At 37.1% G+C, this 21160-nt stretch overlaps 1 protein-coding gene across 2 annotated transcripts in view; it reads left to right on the top strand.

Moving 5' to 3' along the window:
- dock11 (dedicator of cytokinesis 11) overlaps window positions 1–21160 on the top strand; it is a 113165-nt gene that overhangs the window by 90497 nt on the left and 1508 nt on the right. For both annotated transcript variants that reach the window (XM_048185723.1, XM_048185722.1), the window contains 8 exons: window positions 1891–1997; window positions 2147–2269; window positions 4984–5097; window positions 5876–6022; window positions 6309–6519; window positions 9375–9565; window positions 11996–12093; window positions 14768–14906. In XM_048185723.1, the coding sequence (XP_048041680.1) occupies window positions 1891–1997; window positions 2147–2269; window positions 4984–5097; window positions 5876–6022; window positions 6309–6519; window positions 9375–9565; window positions 11996–12093; window positions 14768–14906 (1130 nt within the window). The remainder of the gene's footprint in view (window positions 1–1890; window positions 1998–2146; window positions 2270–4983; window positions 5098–5875; window positions 6023–6308; window positions 6520–9374; window positions 9566–11995; window positions 12094–14767; window positions 14907–21160) is intronic.

Below are 21160 nucleotides of genomic sequence, written 5' to 3'. Positions count from 1 at the left end.
AACTTGAAAAATGGTGTGTATTGACGTCTCTCCGCGTTTGAAACAACATTCCTTCTCATGTTCATTCATGTTTATTTGATGCTATAAATGAAAGAGATGATCGGTTCACGAGCCGCTTGAGCTGAGGCGCTACAGCAATCTGTCACGACACATTAAAGAGCCACAAAACTTTTTTATTGTTTGAATTTCTTAAAAAAAACTACAGTTTGAAAGCTGGGACTTTGTTTAATATCATAAGTAACCTGGTTTGTCTTGTCTGTCGACATGTTGTCAATATCCTCTTTGCTCCGCGATGTATTTTTCACTGCGTGTGGCGTGACAGCGCCATGGCTTGTCGGACACAGCAACAGTAACTAAGGGGGGCGGGTCTTTGCGAAGGCTCAATTGAATCATGACAAAAAACTGCATTTTTCAGGCTGGACCAAGCTTATGCACATATGTGCATTCCTCAGCACGCATCTCAGAACTCTGTTTCTATAGGAACCAGGGGCCGGATTCACAAAACATTCTTAAGAATAAAATTCTTCTTAACTGCCAATTTCTTCTTATTTTTTAACTTAAGAAAAAAGATAAGAATATTTTGTATTCCCAAAAAAATCTTCTTAAGAATGTTCTTATCTTTTTTCTTAAGATTGTTCTTAAGACAAAACTTAAGAAAACTTCAAATTCTTGAAAAGAATGTTCTTAAAAATCATCTTAAATAACTTCTTAAAGTTAGGATAACTGAATACTATTCGTAAATCCCCAAAAGGTACGATTTTTAATGAAATTTATGCTTTTTTCAAATATTAAACCTTACAAAATTATAAAACTTATATTAAACTGTGTAACTACTTAAATATTTTACTTATATAAACCAGTGTACTTGGCTAATTAGATGTCTGTGTTCCAGATGGAAGTGCTGTGGGTTGTCAATGGGGAGAGAGAGCCAGAAAGGTCTCTTAGAGATCGAGCAGATCCTCTCACCCTTCCTGATCATGCTCTGCTTAGACTTTATAGGCTACCAGGAAACTCAGTAATTTATCTGGCACATATTCTGAGATAATTTGCAGTGGAAAACAAAAAGGTCCTCTCCACTTCCTGTGATACTGCAGATAATGGTTGTGCTACGATTCTTTGCTTCCGGATCATTTCTAATCAATCGTTTCCTGATTGTTTCTTGTCATCCATGTTAGCTTTCCTGAGAGTATTCTCTTTTGACGGTTAATGTCAGGATGCGATTGCTACTTTAAAGAAGTAGGTTATAATAAATTGATACAATTAAAATGTGGCGATAATAAAATTTTTGTAGCCATAGCTATTTTAATTTTATTCGTAAGAAAAAAAAAAGATGTTCTTAAGAAAATATTTGAGATCTTCTTAAGAATTTTTCAAGAATTGCACTTAGGAACATTCTTAAGAACTTCTTAGTATTTATCTTAAGAATTTTCTTAACTTCTTTCTTAAGAAGATGTTCGTGAATCCGGCCCCAGAGCTTCTAATGCAAGCTGCAGTGATGCAATGACTTTACCAATCGCTGATTGGCTCTTTTATTTAGAAGGCGGGACTAATGCTGCCTTCACGTGCTATAGGAAATTTGATAATTCCCACTTCTGAAGTCGTGATTACGATTATCGTATTCAAGTTTTAACATAAGATTTAAGAGCATTCATGTGCAATTTTTTTACCTAGGAAACTAGGAAATATTTATGATAATTCTGAGAGCATGTGAAGGCAACATTATTTATTAAAACAGCGATAACTGCACGATAAGCGCAGTGTAAAAAAAAAAAAAAAAACTTGTTTGTAGCTGTACTTTCTTTGATTCATTTGTGTCGTAACTGTATAAGTGAGTTTTTGCTAATCTTTTCTTAGTATGTTCTCACATATTCTGCTGTCTTGTTGTTTCAGAGTTGTTCCCGAGTGGACTGGCAGCTTTTAAGAGAATCACCCACAACATTGATGAAGAAGGAGCTATGAAAGAAGATGTAGGGATGCAAGATGTGTACTACACTGAGGTAAACAACGCTGGGAGAGATTTATCAATGCCAAAACCAGACAGATCATGGTAGCAATATCACGATTTTTAACCCCATAAGAGACTAGTCAAGAATATGATTGATGAAGAAGTTGCATTTGTGAAATGTCAGCTGTACTTCTGTGACAGGATGTCCTGGTTGAGCAGTTGGAGGTGTGTGTTGAGAGTCTGTGGAAAGCTGAGAGGTTTGAACTCATAACACATATTGCGAGACTCATCATTCCTGTTTACGAGAAACGTCATGAGTTTGAGGTAAGAAACAGGTTGCAATGATGCTATTCGGCTTTAGGAAATGCCAGTTGCCCAACTCTTTCATTTTCCCAGAATAGTCTTTCAAAATGCTGTGGCTCAATACTCAATAACTAAATTCATTGAATGCACATGCGCACGCTGACTAGACATGACTAGGCTAAAGCTGCTCAGTCAGATGTTTGTGTGGATGGTGAGGGCATTATCAGTATGAACAGAGCCTCAATCTATTTCACTTCTCAGTTAAATGTGGAAAAAGTATAAGTATGAAAAAATCATGTTTAAGGGAAAACCCACAATATCATAGATACTTAAAGGGTTCGCCCAAAAATGAAAATTCTGTCATTAATTACTCACCCTCATGTTGTTCCACACCCCTAAGACCTTCATTCATCTTCAGAACACAAATTAAGGTGATTTTTGATGAAATCCGATGGCTCAGTGAGTCCTCCATTACCAGAAAGAGAATTAACAATGCCCAGAAAGCTACTAAAGACGTATTTAAAACAGTTCATGTGAATTTTAATTTTTGGGTGAACTAACCCTGTAGGAGTGGGCTCTACTGACAAAATCAGCTTAAGCCAGCCTATTGTTGCTTGTTGGACATCCAGGGGTTTGAGTTTGAGTTACAGGCCACATTGATTAGCCCGCTTGACCAGGCTCAGAGACTAGCCAAACCAGCGATCCAAAGGCGGTTTTGAACTGTTATTTAATTTACGTCAGTAAGTAACCACCCAGAAAGCCAGAAATTGTAATAGTTTTAAGATGCGTCCCAATTTGCGTACTTTCTATGCCGTTTTGTTGTACAAATAGTGCGAGTAGTGTGTTCTCTGAAAATCTCAAATAAAAAAGTACACATTTAATACCTGGATGATGTCCTTAATTAACGGAAAAAATAAAGTGTGGAACGGTGGACACTTCATGCACTTAACTGTCACAGCTTTAATTACGTAACGTGGGGAAGGGGCTATCAGACTTGGATGTCGAATGACAAAATAACCTTCATACACTACACGGTTGAGTACATAGCGCATAAATACACAGCGTGTAAGCACATAGTTTATAGTGCGTTATTTGAGACGCAACTTTAGTTTTAGTTAACATTAACAACACTGCATGATGGCAAGCTCAACATCCTAGAAACCACCTAGCTTCACTCTATCAACCATCATAACACCCTAGTAATGTGCCAACAATTGGTCAGAACATCATAGCAACCTCATAGCAATGCCTTGGCAAACACTCACTAGCATTTGCATTGACAGACACCACACATACACCACATTTTTTTCACAAAATGTAAAAATCCTTCTCATTTGTAAAGAGAAATCTTCCTGTACTTTATGCAGCCACTGTTTAGAAAGCCATTCACAAACATGGAAACTTTCCTAGAGTGCCAGCACTGTCATGAGAGGTTCGACCCTTCCAGAAGTCTGTCCTTTGTTTAAACTGTTCCCTCTTTTAAAGCACAACAGACACGCATACAAATCCTAAACTTTGAAGCATTACGTGGAGTTATTTACCTTCATTAACTAACAGCAAATATGTGTGTGACATTTATTGCATTGTGTTTTATATGGTCTTTCTTATGACGTAAAAGTTTTTAAATGATTGATGATGTTCTGTAATTGTTGTTAATAAATGTAAAATAGGGAATAGAGAAAAAATGGAATAGAGAATTGTCTATTTAATAGAAGTATTAGTATTAATGTTGCTATTAGCCTTGATGGCATTTCGTATCAGCTTGAAAGCAAAACAAGTGGTATTGCCCATCCCTACGTGTCTAAATGATCTTCATGTGTTTGATACAAGCCGATCCAGCTGTAAAATCAAATATCATTATCTCCAAACCAATGGTTGGGGGATGTTATGCTAACAAAGGTGAGCAAATATGAAAACATGTGTTTCTTTTCTACCGTTGCCTTGTGCATATAAACTTTGAACACCTCGCTAGTCATCACTTAAACTGGTTTTAATTATTTAAGTTATTCAGAGTGTTTGTATTTAATTAGATTCTATTTCAGAAATTTGATTTTTCATATATAATTTTTTTTTTTAATTATGTATGAATATAGTATAAATTACCTATAAATTATGTATGAATGTAGTATTATCATATCAAGAGTTTTGACACTTTTGCCAAGTCATTGCTCTAGGTGTTTGAGTAGATGGCACCACAAAGTCTGACAGGAAGATTTATTTGACTATGTTATAGGCTGTATAGACTATGTACGTGCTGCTAATGTTTTTTTAGCGTAAGCCAATTTTCTTTACTCTTATAAAGGGCCAGTTCTGAGGAAAACTGTTTGCAGGGAACTTCAGAATATGTACCTCTGCTCTGCTAACAAAGACATTAACATCCTTATTAAAGTTTGCACAATTTAAAGATGACACAATTGCAGTCGTGGCCTAGTGGTTAACTTACTCATCACATCCGACTTTCCATTTCCTGCTCTTGTTCCTCATCTTTCTTGTCTTAAATCTCTTTTTTTTTCTGTTGATAAATATGCTTATTAATTAAAACAGTCAGTTAAATTTATTTGCACTGTGCTTTTTTCGAATCATGTTAAGCAATCCAAAGTTGATAGTTTCAGGCCAAAAATCTGAAAAAAAAAAAAAAACATTGACTGCATTTGTATCACGACTTTACAGCACAGGTTTAAAAACATTGGTTTATTAAAATGACGTGCTACATGCTTTCTCTCTTTCTCTGATAGAAACTGAAGAAATTGTATGAAAAACTGCAGCAAGCTTACGCCAAGATATTAGATGTGATGCAGTCTGGTCGACGTCTGCTCGGGAGTTACTTTAGAGTTGCCTTTTATGGACAGGTGCGTTCATACCACAAATTCATGCTTGTGTAGCTTTGACTTGATTTCACTTCCCAAATGACTTCTCTCTGTGTAAACCATTGATATTTTATGTATCTCTTGTACAACTGATATTGTGCACGTTACAGTCTAGTGCACAATATCACAATATTATTTTAATGAACTGACAGCTGAAATATGTTTTATCGAATGAAATAAATTTATACACTACTGTTCAAAAGTTTGGGTCAGTAATATTTTTAAAGTCTCTTATGCTAATCAAGGCTGTATTTATTTGATCAAAAATACAGTAAAACCTAAAATTTAGAAAAAATATTGCAGCTTAAAATAAGCAAATTGATTTATTCCTGTGATGTCAAAGCTGAATTTTAGCATCATTAATCCAGTATTCAGTGTCACATGATCCTTCAGAAATCATTCTAAAGAAACATTTATTATTATTGTTTAAAAGTCACTATTTTTGTTGAAACTTTGAATATAAAGTTCAAATGAAAAGCATTTATTTACAATAGAAAACCTTTGTTGAAAACTATGTGAAAGTCTTTACTGTCACTTTTTTTTATTCATCCGTGCTGAATAAAAAATAAATAAAATTTCTTCTTTTTTTAATCTTACTGACCCCAAACCTTTGAACATTAGTGTATGTAAACATCATCAAAATGGATTTACTATAATAACACAGAACAGTAATACTACAGGAGCAACATGTCAATCATGCGTCTAAAATGATTAAGTAATGTGAATAAACATTTCTTCATTTTATTTTTTTGGACTTCAGGGCTTCTTTGAAGAAGAGGATGGAAAAGAATACATCTACAAAGAGCCAAAGCTCACAAAGCTTCCCGAAATTTCCCATCGTCTCATAGGACTCTATGGAGAAAAGTTTGGAGCAGAGAATGTCAAAATCATCCAGGACTCCAACAAAGTACGTAGTCATAAATTTCCTTTTTCACTCTACAGCTTCCTGTATTGAGATGAAATGACCTTGAAGGGCTGCACATCTGAGTCATCATCCAGGAAAAAGTTGTTTATGATAAGAACAAACATTTGGAAGCACTTCTAGCTTCCAGTCTTTGCATATTTTTGAGTATTTAACATTTGGAAACATTTGGATTAAATTTTAAATGTTTTTCCTCATTGTTTCCTATTTCATAGTAAACTCTTATTTAAATAAAAGGAACCACACACAAACTTTTTTTGTTTACCCAAAGGTTAACCAGAAAGAACTGGACCCAAAGTTGGCTTACATTCAGGTCACGTATGTCAAGCCTTACTTTGATGAGAAAGAACTGGTGGAGAGGAAGACGGACTTCGAGAAATGCCACAACATTCAGCGCTTTGTCTTTGAGACTCCATTCACACTAACAGGAAAGAAACAAGGAGGGGTTGAGGAACAGTGCAAGCGGCGGACGATACTTACCAGTAAGCTTGCAGAATACAGACAGCTGGAGATCTGGCATTACTCCCAGTACATCATGTTTTTGAGATCAACAACATTTTTCCAACTCTTACAGTTTTTTTTTTTTTTTTTTTTTAACGACTCCTAGGCCACTTACACAAGGCACAATTGTGTTATCACTTCAACTTTTAGTGCTTAAAGCAATGCTTCACAACTGACAAAATGGGCTTTCAATAAAACTTGGCTGCCTATGTGGTAGAAAGGTGGGGGGGATGTCAAATCTGTGCTACCTGCCTAGAGAAAAGGGGCTGTTGTCTTCCCTTTTGCCAAATCAGTAGGAAAACTTCAACAAGGCCACTCTTAGTTGTCAAATACCCCCTTGCTTGAGTAGGAAATGCTCCTTGGCAAACTTGGTGTCAACATTTTTTGCTCCCGGGTGCAAGAATTCAAAGAGTATGTGAAGGATCCAGAAGGCTGTGTAGGCAGTGGTTGCAAAGAATCGTAAATATGGAGAGAACACTGTGAAAAAAAAATCTGAAAACCATGTTTGTAGTGTCCATTTCAACCTGGATGACTACGAACACATTGTTTTAGTCTGAAAGAAGCTGCTGTTCTCTTAGTTCAGCCCCCCAAAAAAAACGCTGTCATTTAAAGAGCAGAAAAAGTACAATACAATTTTCAGTGATAAACCTACTCTTACACCGTGTCTACACCTGACGCGAGTGGCGCGACGTGACGCGTCAAAAGACAATAGAACCCATTATAATCAGTGATATTGTCTACACTGGATGCACCACGATGCGACACGACACAACAAATTCCCGGCAGTAAATGGATTCCCCGTTCTATTTCTGACATAGTCCGAGTGCTTTGTAACGATCGGTTTGTCGCGTTCAGTGTAGACAGCTTTTCTGGTGTAGATACGGTGTTTCAATAACTGTTCTGTTAATAACCCTCTGTCAATCGGACTGTCTTTGGGCAGGGATACAAAAATATGGAAGTACAATGTGTAGTTTTCATGAAAGCCCTGGAGATGTCAAAAGAGTTTTGCTGGCAAATAAACAGGACTTTCTCAGTCCAGTTAACAAGGAGAAAGAGTTAACATTGTTCATTTACCACCGACACTATAACAGTACAAAGCTGGTTGAAAATCGGCAAACTTACACTTATAAAATGGATAGTTCTTGTCCTTGAATCTGATTGGTTGAGCCGAAGTCATTGTAAATTACTCTACAAACATCATTACATCAGTATTACTTTAGTACTTAAATACCTGTAAAATTTACGGTAAAAAAACGGCAGCTGTGGTTCCCAGAACTTTACCGTAAAAAATATGATAGCAATGTTTTCAGTTTTATGGGACAACACTTAGTTTACTGTCTATTTTACAGTTCAAAACCGTATAATTTAAAGGTTTATATTGTAAGGTTTACATTTCATAACTGTTCATAACATAAACTTTCCATTAAATTTATGGTAAAAAACTGTATTTCATTAACTTATTTTAATTCATTTACCAACCTACTGAAGTACTAATATCTGTTTTGTTCTTTTGTAATACACTGACAACCACCAAACACAGTGGTGATGAGAGGGAATGTCAATTTACGGTTTTTCACTGTAAATTATACAATGACTTGTTATTTTTAACTTCCAAAAACTGTAAATTTAGTGGTATTTTACTGTAAAATTACATTAAATGTACCGTTAGATCTATTATAGTTATTCACTGTATATAGTATAGAAATTTTCTGTAAACCAATTAACTGTTTTTCACCGTAGCATTTTACAGTGTTTTACCATTAAAATCACGATCATTTTTACAGTGTACAGTATTATTATCATAACCATTTGATCACACTTTAGTTACGTGTCTATTATCTATGACTTTTGCCTCAATAAACTCCTAATTACAGCTTATTAGTAGTTGTTAGATTTAGGTATTGGGCAGGATTAAGGGATGTAGAGTATGGTCATGCAGAATAAGGTATTAATATGTGCTTTATGAGTACTAATAAACAGCCAATATCCAAGTAATATGCACGCTAATAAGCAACTAATTAATAGTGAGAATTGGACCCTAAAGTGTTCCCATCCGTTTTAGAAAAGCAATAAGCCCCTAACAACACCCTTTAGCTGTACTAATCTCACTACTCACATAGTGCTTTATTTAATCCTGTTGTGTACATACAGTACACAGTTCCGACATTTACAGGCGCGTACAGAACTGACGTTAATGACATAATTAAACACGTGTCAGCCTTCGGAGCATAAACAAAACAGTGCCTCTGTCAGTGGTGGTTTAGTTAAAATTTAAAAACACAAAACTTTGCTGTCATTGCAATTTCTTAAGTGACTCTAGTTTCGTACACTCATGGAAGTACACTCACTCCTGAAACTTACCCTAATAATCATTGTTTATATGCTAGTTGCAACATCCAGGTTCATAGCCTAAAGAAAATGGCACGTATATAATACTGTATAACATCAGTGTAAATATTTGATGGAACGAGCTAAAACAGTTTTGTATGAACAATGGCAATGACATGCTCCCCATGGGCCAAAATATGCCTGTCCTTCAAACTAGCACGCACTTGTGTGACAACTTTTGTGAGCGACCTATCACTTAGATAATGAGTCTTTTCAATTGGCCTCCTTACTCATTTATTGTCATGCACGGTGCACCAAACAATAATGACAACGGCAGGTGCGTGACTAGCTGTGAACTCCATGACTTCGTCTGACAGTCAATTACAGATGAAATATTAGATATTCCACTATTAGTTCATGATTACAATCTTTTGTTTGAGTGATGTCTTCAGGTTCAAAAGCGTATTGTTTGTTGACTCTGTGTGTGTGTTTGTTTTTGTGTCTGCAGCGGCCAATACATTTCCCTATGTAAAGAAGCGCATCGAGGTAGTGGCAGAGAAGCACTTGGAGCTTAAACCGATCGATGTGGCAATAGATGAGATGAAAGAGAAGAGTACCGAACTCGCGAAGCTCTGCTCCAATCAGGAGGTTAACATGATCACGCTTCAACTCAAACTCCAAGGCTGTGTTAGTGTGCAGGTACAGATGATAACAGTGTATTATAAAAAGCAGCTCATTATAATGCAACACGAACGTGTTGATTAAAGGTGCGGTAAGTGATTTCTGAGAAGTGTTGTTGAAAGTGGATCAGGTTGAGCAGCACAACATACTTGTAGCCAATCAGCAGTAGGGGGCGTGTCCAAGAGGGAGATTTAAAGAATGACTGTAGAAAGAGAGATGGCTGAGAGACATTACAAAAGAGAAAAGGTCAGAGGAATATCACTGGGAAAAGAAGGTTTATGATCAGGCCAGAGCTTTAGGAATATCAAATAATATTAGAAAAACTTTCCGGCACTGGAGAGACCTAAGCCGGAAGGCCTGAAAACGGATGCAGAGGTTGTGTTGTTTTTGCTCCATAAGACAGAATATTTGTTTTGCTATTTCACAGAACCAAGATATGCTGTTGTTTTAATGTTAGCTAAAGTAACAGGACAGTTTTGAGTGTCATTATTTGTCTTGAGCTTGTAAATACTCGTGTGCTAGAGTTGTCAAAACTACTGACCTATCGGTACTGAAATTTTAAAAATATGACGCTTTGAGCGTTGTTGAGCGGATTCGTAAACACCTCTGATTGGCCATTGTGTTGACTCGCTCATCGGATTTGTCTGTGATTGGCTACAATGATCAACGCACGGCAGTGTTTGAAAGCACACGTAAGTGTTTAAATTTGAAAGCGGGAGTGTTCGAAAGCAGGCTGGTCCGCGACGACTGCTTTCAAACGCTCCCGTGTGTATCTGTGTAAACGCTTGGTGAAAAGCGTCATTGGTGACTATTTACAATGTTTTTACAGCGTTGATCATTGAAGCCAATCACAGACATATCCGATGACCCGTGAACACAATGGCCAATCAGAGGTGTTTACGAATCCGCTCAACAGCACTCAAAGCGTCACATTTTTTAAATATCAGTACCGACTAGGTACCGAGTTTGGTCCTTTTGACAACTCTATTTTGTACTGTATGTTCATTTTTTTATTCTTCCTCGTCATTCGTTCGTCATGATTTTTTGCAAAGCAGTTTTGCTTCAGTTATGACAAAGAGACGTTCACTTTTACATTGTATGTTTGTGCATTTTGGGGGCGGAGCAATAAAGGGAGGTGTGTGTTTGTTTGGAGTGTTTCTCAAAAATAGCTTACTGCACCTTTAAGATGACAGAATGCAAATGAAGGTAATAACATTCAATACAAAGTTGCCCTGTAAAAGTAATTTTTGACCCATAATTCTAATATGACCACATTCTTAGTAATAGAGGGTATGCACGTGACGTAACCGTCGACTGTTACGACTGCGGTCACGCCCACTGAGTGGCAAAAGACTGAATGTCGCGAAAAACGCATAAAACACATCCACAACGGGAAAGAGCTTTGTGATTGACTGTACCAATAGCTTTGACACAAAACCTGAGCTATATATTTAAAAACTGCCGAAAGCTACAGATAAAAGAAGCAAATGGATCACTGCAATTCACAGAAACGGCTCGACTTCAGGCAAAGAAACATGGATTTGCAGTTATCATTTTGTGTCAAAATGTTGGATTTTGAGGTAAAATCATACCGTATATATTGTATTGTTATATATTATGTTGACAACTCATCAATTAAATATTTTCCATCTTATATTCTGCATAATTGGGTGTTTTTAAATAAACAACACTGACAAAAACTATACTATAAAATTATATATGTTTTAGGGCTGGACAATATGATGATATAACATTGATATAAGTGATTACTCAGATTTAAACCTACCTATATTGTAGTTACATAAAATATTCACAGGCAGATTTGCTTTATGTATTTCCCCACCGTCGAAATCAGGCACATATAAATGTCAGGAAACACGACTCCTGGCAGCATGTCAATATTCATGGATTAGGTTTATTTGACAAGTTGTAAGGAACACATTCAATTCCAACCTTTAGTGTAATTTGTTAGTTTTACTCGCGTTTTCGCAGTTTTCCCTATTAAATCCAGTCACACAGCAGGTTCTTTTGCCACTCAGTCCAGCTGAGGGAGCGCGCTTTTGGCGGGAAAGTGACGTCGATGCATACCCTCTATATAAGAATTAGGACTGCCCTCGACTAAAGATTTTTCTGGTCGACTAGTAGCCATTCATCTTAATCGCACATTTATTAATAAGCCATATAAATCATAATAAAGAGCTTTAACATTTTAATAATTGCTTTAACATTTTAATTATTGCTTTAACATTTTAATAATTAACTGATAAACTAGTGTTTTCTGTATTTTCGGCTGCAGTGATGAAGTTACTAACTAAACGGTTAGTCGACTGTTAGGGGGCAGCCCTAATCAGATTATTCATGTGCATGCAGTCACAGTCCCTAAACGGCTGTTCACTGATAATGGTTTATTGCGCAATCATGAATCTAATAATGTTTTTGGGCTTATAGGTGAATGCGGGACCGATGGCCTATGCCCGAGCTTTCCTGGATGAATCCAAATCGGGTCAATCCAGTAAGAAAGTCAAGGAGCTCAAAGAAATATTCAGGTATGCTTTATTACCTTTGCCATTTTTGTTGACCTTAGAAAGGGAACTGTGGGTACATAGCAATGAAAAGGCATGGTTTCATAAGAAGAACCTAAAACAAGAATTACAAGGAAATTGGCCTACACCTAGGCCCTGCTGACACCTGGATCTAAGATGCTTTTTGTAGATAGGGGAGATACATTTCCGTTTCTCTTTTGTCCACTTTCGACCACTACTGTCCTGATTTCTTTGAGGGGAGGGTCTATGGCCAGGTAAATCTACTGGATTAAATAAGCTTGGACAATTTACATATGAACATGAAAGTGGGCGACAAAAAAACATTAGTTTCTGCTCTGATAGCCGCAAGAACTTGCACAGTGTGTGTTAGAAATCAGGAATGGTGGGAGAACATTGTGCTTGATATTTTTTTCATCTTCAAATCAAACTTAGGTCTTCAGCGAACAAAGTTTAAATCCCATCTGGCTAGTGCACTTCCTATAATGTTTACGCATTAAGTCAGTAGTTGGAGAGCAGGCGGTCTTTTGTGGCTGTTCGAACGCATTTGACCACATGAGCGTTTCCACTACAAAAGCAATTCAGTCGAATGTGTTTTCGACTCTCTCTGTAAGTGGTCGAAAGTGGACAAGCTCAAAACATTTTAGACCCGGTTTACACCTGTATCTAGCGTCATCCACTTGTGATCGTATTGACGCAAACGTATCTTAATACCAGACGCACTATAGATGCAGGTTAGGATATTTCTATAAGATATCTATACAAATATTATCCATAATTCTCTTATAAGTGAGCTTAATATTATTTTGGTTTGTTTTTAGTGTAATTTTCCACTTTTTCCTGGTTATAAAACCACAATTGGCTCGTCTTTCTACTCAAGAACTTTAATTTCAAAAGAATAGTACTGTAAGTCTTCTAAAAATAGGTGAAGCTGAAGTTTGCCATGTTCAGGAAGCAACCAACTGCAGTCCCTGTTTATTCAACAGCATGTATCATCTTGCCATGTTGCAGGAATGTATCTGTTATCAGTCAGCACATCTCATTCTTGGAAATGGTTCAGGAATTTGTTGTCGTCAGCAGTCTCTGACGTATGTATGACAATTAAATGACACAATTTTTCCTCCCATAAAATAAGACGCGTCAAAGTAAATGAATCATTGAGCTGAATCTTTTGCAGTTAACTACTCACTAGAAATAACACATTAGGATGCAATAAAAATAATACGTACACACACGCTATTAAAAAAAATATTTTTGCTATTTGCTACTTTTTTCTTGTTTATATTTAGGGCACGAGCACCGATGGTGTGAGGACCCCATTGTAATCGTTCAGTCAATTCTTCTTCTCCGAAATGAATCGCATTTTTGAGGGCCTAAAAATGCTCAAACTCATGAATCTTTGCACACGCGTCAGAAGTGGTGAAAATTTACGTCTGATATGGGTTTCAGAATTAGGTGTGCCAAAATGGCTCGATAGCGCCACCTACAAAATTTCAATTAAGCGCCCTTCGCGCTACGTTTCACGTACAGGTAAGAAATTCGGTAGACACATGTAACAGCCCAATACCTACAAAAATGTCCCTTGGGTGCAAAATCTGAAAACCAAACAGGAAGTGCGATATTTTGAGTTTTCTCGCCAAAATTTTGCAGTTTTTGCCATTTCCAGACCTTGTACTTTAGCGATCTCCTCCTAGAGCTTTAATTAGATCAATGTCACATTTTGTCAGTCTAATCTGAAGGACTTTGAGACGTTAAATTGCGAGTTTTCCCTGAAGGGCGTGTCTGTGGCTGCCTGACAAAGTATGATGTTTTCGCCGTGAAAAAGGAAGTTGTTGTAACTCAGGCGTACAATGTCCGATCTGCTCCAAACTACACAAGTTTTATTAGTCTACATGGCAATATTCAGTTACAGTCATAGCGCCAACTGCAGGCAACAGGAAATTACATGTTTTACACTGTGATTAACTCATGATAGAGATTTAACCAGAACCACATCATACATGGTCAGTCAAATCTCAAGGCCTTAGTGAAGTTAAATTGCAAAGATCTTGAGTTTTCATTGAAATGTGTGTCTGTGACGGATGTTTTGCCGTGAAAAAGTAAGCTCAGGCATACAATGTCCGATCTGCCTCAAACTTCACATGTGTGATTAGAGTCCTGGCCTAAAGACATCTATTTCAGTTAGTCATAGCGCCACCTACCGGCAACAGGAAATGGAATGCTTTACACTGGAATTCACTCCCTGAAACACATTTAAATATGCCATGATGTTCCAAACATGCTAGAAACAAGTTAAATCATGCAACACTTGGCTATGTGTAATATAAGTGCTATGTGCTAATGCGATTAACGCCACGGAACGGGAAGTTGTTGTAACTCAAGCATACAATGTGCAATCTGCCTCAAACTTCACGTTTGACAAGTGTCCTGGCCTGAAGACATCTACATGCCACAATTAAGTTATAGTCATATCACCACCAGCTGGTAGCAGGAAGTGTGGCAAATACAAATGACTGACTTTATCCTCCTATATTTATGTACTTAAATGCATATTGCCCACTATGCTCTTTTTTTCCTAAAGCCACGGTGGCACGGGTGCGAGGGCCCTTTCATCGCTGCTTGCAGCTTTAACATTACATTGTTTCTGTTCTGCTTAATTGTTTGGTTATATGTGTTTCAGGCAATTTGTCAATGCATGCAGTATGGCTCTGGACATTAATGAGAGACTCATTAAGGAGGATCAGTATGAGTATCATGAGGGACTAAAGGCTAACTTCAAAAGCATGGTTAAAGAACTTTCTGAGATCATCCACGAGCCGGTATGTTTGATTGCATCTTTATAATTCTTGCAGCACAAAATTCTTGTTCATCTATCTTCTTCTCCTACACACAACACATTTCTGCAATTAATTCAGCCCAAACTGAAAAATGCTTACTAGATAATTTGGTGTGCTGTTTTTGGTCTTTGTTAAAATTTAAGATTTAAAGTTTTAAAATCCTGGTGGTGGGGATGTCTTTGTAAGCTGATTTTCCTTCGATTTGCTGATTAAAGCACTTGTCATTTTCCCATATCTGATAGTTTCTATGTGAAATGCCACTTCTCATGAAAATGTTCACCCGTCTTGATTTTGTTCCTCATTTTTTATTTCGGTACATAAACCCCAGTAATGTATTGCCACACTAAGTTCTGGAGTTATTTGACAATATAAGACAAAGAAAAGTTTTGATTGCTCAGATGATGTGCAAAAATCTCAAAGCTCGTCTTGACTCTTTGATTATATTCATTCTCAGTGTTGGGGAAAGTTAAAGTAATGCATTACAATATTGTGTTACTCCCTAAAAAGTAACTAAGTGCGTTAGTTACTTTTTATGAAAAGTAATGCGTTACATTACTTTTGCATTATGTGTTATAATGTGTTACCCCCAACACTGTTCATTCTTGTCACTTATGTCAGATTTGATTTACACCATGCATTAGGTTGACACATTCTTAAAAAGTTATAGGCCAACTTTCACACTAATGGCAGTTTTTGGTAGCATTTGTTGGTTGGCAAGTTTAACTTTTGACCCTGTGCATGGGTTTTGATTGTTTTTGCAGTTGCACCAAAGATAAATCTGTAGTTCTGTACTGTCTATTCTCTTGTCCATGTAGACTCCGGGAAATGAGCTACTTTAACTGGGCATTTCCCTCTGTAAACAAACCAGAAAACAAATTTACTGTATATCTCTGCCGGTTAGTAAATGTTATTCAAAACTTGGAGATTTCAGTGAAGATTTTATTTTGTCCTCATCTTATGACTAGTAGTCATTGATTGGCAGACTGGTTTGTTAGGTTGGTACGATTAAAGCACAACAGGTTTGATATGTTTTGGCTTGTACACGGTTTTCCGGAGAGAGTGTGACCTGAGATGACATAACATATTTGACTGAAGGTTTTGAGAGTGAAAGATTGTGTTGTTATTGTGTACAAAAAAAATTATATATATATATATATATATATATATAATATACATTTACTGGGTTTTACCATCATGTTCTGTCTTAGAGTAGAAATAATGGAATGTGTTAATTTAATGTGAATAATTGACATTTAAAGACATTTAATAATTCTTATTAAGTCTATATTTAATGTTTACTCATCTGCCATAGTGTTTTTAAATTTGGGGTCTTGCAGTGGATATAAAAATTCTACACACCCCTATCAAAACTTCTGTTTTTTGTGATGTAAAAAATGAAACAAAAAGAAATCATATCATAGAACTTTTGCACCTTTGATGTAAAAATGACAACCTCTGCAATGCCACTGAAAACCAAAGTCGTAAGAGAAAAATAACCAAACTGCATAAGTGTGCACACCCTTTTATATGTGGCTGTGGTTAGATTTGACTAATAATTAAGCTCATGTAAAATAGTACACACCTGTCTTATCCTGAAGTGACTCCAAATTTATTTCAGTTCTTCTCATAAGATTTTTCTGACAACATCTTGGTTGCATGCATGCTACTACAAGAGCCATGGGCCACAAGGAGCTAACGAATCATAACAAAGTGTCTTATTATTACACGGTATCGCTCAGGTGAGGGCTACAAAAACATTTCCAAGGGATTAGATATACGAAGAAACACAGTGAAGATTGTCAACAGCAAATGGAGAGAGTATGACACAACAGTGACCTTATCAAGAACGGGTCGTTGTTCAAGATAAAGATAAAGAAAACTGGTCAGGGAGGCTGTCAAGAGGCCTAGAGCAACATTAAAAGAGTTGCAGCTCTTTCTGGAAAGTACTGTCTGCTCCCTACATGTAATAACTGTCTCCTGTATTCTCCATCTGCCTGAGCTATGTGGCAGGGTGGCAAAATGCAAGCTGCTCCTGACTAAGGGCAGGCGTACACTGTACGAGTTCGGACACTCGGGAGGTTGTGAGCCATTGCACACGTCACGACTCCTTAATCTGATAATCGTGTCAAAGCAAGCCGGCAGCAATCACATGAGCTTTTATGCTAAACACAGAGATTGGAGCTTTCGATGTTGCTGCTATAGATTCGGACAGAAAAAAGAAAGAATATAAAAAGGCGAGTGTGCAAATTATTTGGAAAAAAGCAGAGTCACTGGGCTATAGTAATATAGATCTAGCCTATGTGATGTGTGTGATTTGGTGTTACTGTCATAACTTTTCATGACAAATTTATTTAAACATAAAATAATTAAGACTTTACTAACAGGTAAAGTAAATATAATGTAGTGCATAATATAGTGCTAATATAGTGCATATATTTAGTATAATGCCGTTCTCGACCCAGAATTCTCAGCACAGTTGTTAACCGTACTGAACTGTGCTGGTACAATCCATGTAGCAACATTGCCACTGAATGGATTGAATGGAACGATTAAATCTATGGGGGGGCTGGCAATGACCAAGAGATTCCCTCGCAATTTAACAGATAAGATGGATTTTTGCAAAGAAGAGTGGGAAAATACTCCCAAGTCGAGATGTGCCAAGCTGATAGACTCCTACTCAAACAGACTGAGTGAGTGTTGTAATAAAATCAAAAGGTTCATCCAAGTATTAGTTCAGGGGTGTGCACACTTACTGTACGCAGTTAGTCATTCCAAGTTTTTCTTTTCTTTTTTTTTTGTCTTTGAATTGTGTAATTTTGCATAGATGATTTGTTGGTTTTTTTTTTTTTTTTTTTTTTACATGTAACAGAGGTGTGTAGACTTTTACTGTATATCAGCTATATATGATTTGGTTTGATTTATCATCATATAGGATTTATTTGATTGAAATTCAACTTAATCAAAGTTGCATTCATTGACAACCCTATTTGTTGAATTTAAAGGTGCCCTTGATTCAAAAATTGAATTTATCTTGGCATAGTTAAATAACAAGAGTTCAGTACATGGAAATGACATACAGTGAGTCTCAAACACCATTGTTTCCTCCTCCTTATATAAATCTCATTTGTTTAAAAGACCTCCGAAGAACAGGCGAATCTCAACATAACACCGACTGTTACGTAACAGTCGGGGTGTACGCCCCAATATTTGCATTTGCCAGCCCATGTTCCCAACATTATTAAAGGCATTAGACAAGGGCAGCCAGTATTAACGTCTGGATCTGCTCAGCTGAATCAACAGACTAGGTAAGCAAGCAAGGACAATAGTGAAAAATGGCAGATGGAGCAATAATAACTGACATGATCCATGATATCATGATATTTTTAGTGATATTTGTGAATTGTCTTTATAAATGTTTCGTTAGCATGTTGCTAATGTACTGTTAAATGTGGTTAAAGTAACCATCGTTTATTACTGTATTCACGGAGACAAGAGCCGTCGCTATTTTCATTTTTAAACACTTGCAGTCTGTATAATTCATAAACACAACTTCATTCTTTATAAATCTCTCCAACAGTGTAGCATTAGCCGTTAGCCACGGAGCACTATCAAACTCATTCATAACCAAATGCAGACATCCCAAGTCTCCCGGAATTTCCGGGAGTCTCCCGCATATTGATAGCGGCTCCCTGATGCCCGCAAATTAGTTAAAATCTCCCGGAATCTAGAGCGAGCGAGCAAGAGCGCGCATAGAGACTGTGTTTCAAACCAGCGCACGCACGGCAGAGAGGGAGAGGGAGCGAGAGAGAGACCTTGCGTGTGTGTGTGTGTGTGTGTGTGTGTGTGTGTGTGTGTGTGTGTGTGCGTGTGTGCGTGTGTGCGAAGCGCATGTATGACAGAGAGCATCCCGAATGGCCTTTTTCGGCAAATCAACCAATCATTTATCAGTGAGGTGAGTTGACAAGTTTCATTTCATGTGCATATTATTCAGGCTAGTTGCCAAGGCTACATGAAAACAACTCCTTAGACCTGTTTAAAGTTGCAATGGATGATACCTCCCTGAAATGACTTTTTGCAGGTTGGGATGTCTGCAAATGTAAACATTCAAATAAACACTGTACTTACGCGATTAGACATGCTGCATGATGAACACTTTGTAAAGATCCATTTTGAGGGTTATATTAGCTGTTTGAACTTTTTTTATGTTGTTTAAGGCAAGCACGAGCTCCGTGGGTGGAGAGCACGAGCAATTAAAGGGCCAGCAGCCCTGAATCGGCATATTTATAATGATGCCCCAAAATAGGCAGTTAAAAAAATGAATTAAAAAAAAATCTATGGGGTATTTTGAGCTGAAACTTCACAGACACATTCAGGGGACACCTTAGACTTATATTACATCTTTAAAAAAAAAAGTTCTAGGGCAAATTTAAATGTCAATGAAAGTTTTTGTGCATGTCATGGAATAGGCTTTGAATCCAACAACGCACTTTTTTGCTGGTTTTCTTCAGAAGCTCAAAGCCCCAGTCCTTTGCTTTCTAAAACTTGACTGGTTTCACAAGTTCCAATTAATTATATGCTGTAGCATTTTAATGTCTCCATTTTCAGTTTAATCCTCAGAGCAGTCGTATTATATTATGTCTAAAATGCAGAAAACATTGTAGTCATGGTTAATGAATATGAATATATTGAATTGTCAGTCAATTACTAAACTAGAATTTGCTGTATGATTTAATACATTGTTTATAGTGATAAAATGAACATTGTAAAAACTAGCTGACCTTAGAAACACCCCCCTAAAAACATGAGCAATTGCAGTTGTCTTTATCTGTAAAAGTATGCATCTCAAGTTCATCTAAAGCCACGTTTCCACCAAAATTAGCCAGAACAATTTGTCCCAGGAAGTTTTTTCCCCCAGACCTGTTGCTGTCTGCGTTTCCGGTATAAAGTACCATGAACGTTAATCTGGTGACGTAGGACTGCACGTAGGACTGCACTTTTCAGTTCCCACTGGATTTTGTCCACCGCATATAAGCTTAATAAAGCCTGAAAATCATCGTCTGTCCATCGATCGTAGTTTTTAAACTCCATTATTGATTTGAAAGCAAACAACTCTTACTGTACACACCACAACAGACTTGATGGTTGAAATAAAATGCTGTGTGGAGTCAGCCAATCAAAATGCTGTGTGAACTCAACCAATCAGCATGTTCAGTGCCCAGTTCCCACCCCCAAAAGTTCCTGAACTTTGAGAAAGTCTTTATCTCATGAGCAGGGTCTTTCTGAGGGGGCAGTTTTTACTCTGAACTTCATTTAGACCCAGGTCCCTGTGGTTGAAGCACACAGAGTACCACCCCCAAAGTTCCTAGTTCCCAGGGAAGGTTCCTGCAGTGGAAATGCGGCTTTATATGGCCTTCTTGAAGAGTGAACTTCACCATTTTTAGTTAACAAGATAAGGGCTACCAAGGGTTAGCAAGTACTTAATTTAGATCAGTAATAAAAGTGTTATTGTTTTTACGTTGAATTAGTTGTTAATATTACTGTGCATTAGTTGCACCCTCAAGCCATCCTAGGTGAATAAGACTTTCTTCTTTCTGATGAACACAATCAGAGTTATATTAAGAAATATCCTAATGCGTCTAAGCTTGGGTTTTGATTATTTTTGCAGTTGCACCAAAGATAAATCTGTAGTTCTGTTCTGTCTATTCTCTTGTCCATGTAGACTCCGGGAAATTAGCTACTTTAACTGGGCATTTCCCTCTGTAAACAAAAGCTGCATTTTCTTGAGCTTCAAACTTGTTGCCCCCATTCACTGCCATTATAAACCAATTGTGTTCATCAGAAAGAAGAAAGTCATATACACCTAGGATGGCTTGAGGGTGAGTAAATCTTGGGGTAATTTTCATGTTAAAGTGAACAAATCCTTTAATTCTATTCAGATTATACTATAAAATGTAATCCTTAGGCAGTTATGCATGTGAATTTTATGCAATGAACAGGCAGTTCTCGTCTCTAATACATGAAATGACATTTTCACACAAACACACACACACACACACACACACACACACCCTCTTTAATATATCATTATTTTAAATACATGTTAGAGCTCTTGGAAACACCTGTACTTTCAACACAGCACTCATAATGCCACCACAGGATATCTTTCTACAAAGACCTTAATAGATTAGTTCCTCCATTACACGTTGTTTAGACTAGCAGAATTGCCGCAATCGGGG

The sequence above is a fragment of the Megalobrama amblycephala genome, linkage group LG3 (genome assembly GCF_018812025.1).
Source record: "Megalobrama amblycephala isolate DHTTF-2021 linkage group LG3, ASM1881202v1, whole genome shotgun sequence".
NCBI lineage: Eukaryota > Metazoa > Chordata > Actinopteri > Cypriniformes > Xenocyprididae > Megalobrama > Megalobrama amblycephala.
This window is presented reverse-complemented; position numbering and strand designations above follow the sequence as displayed.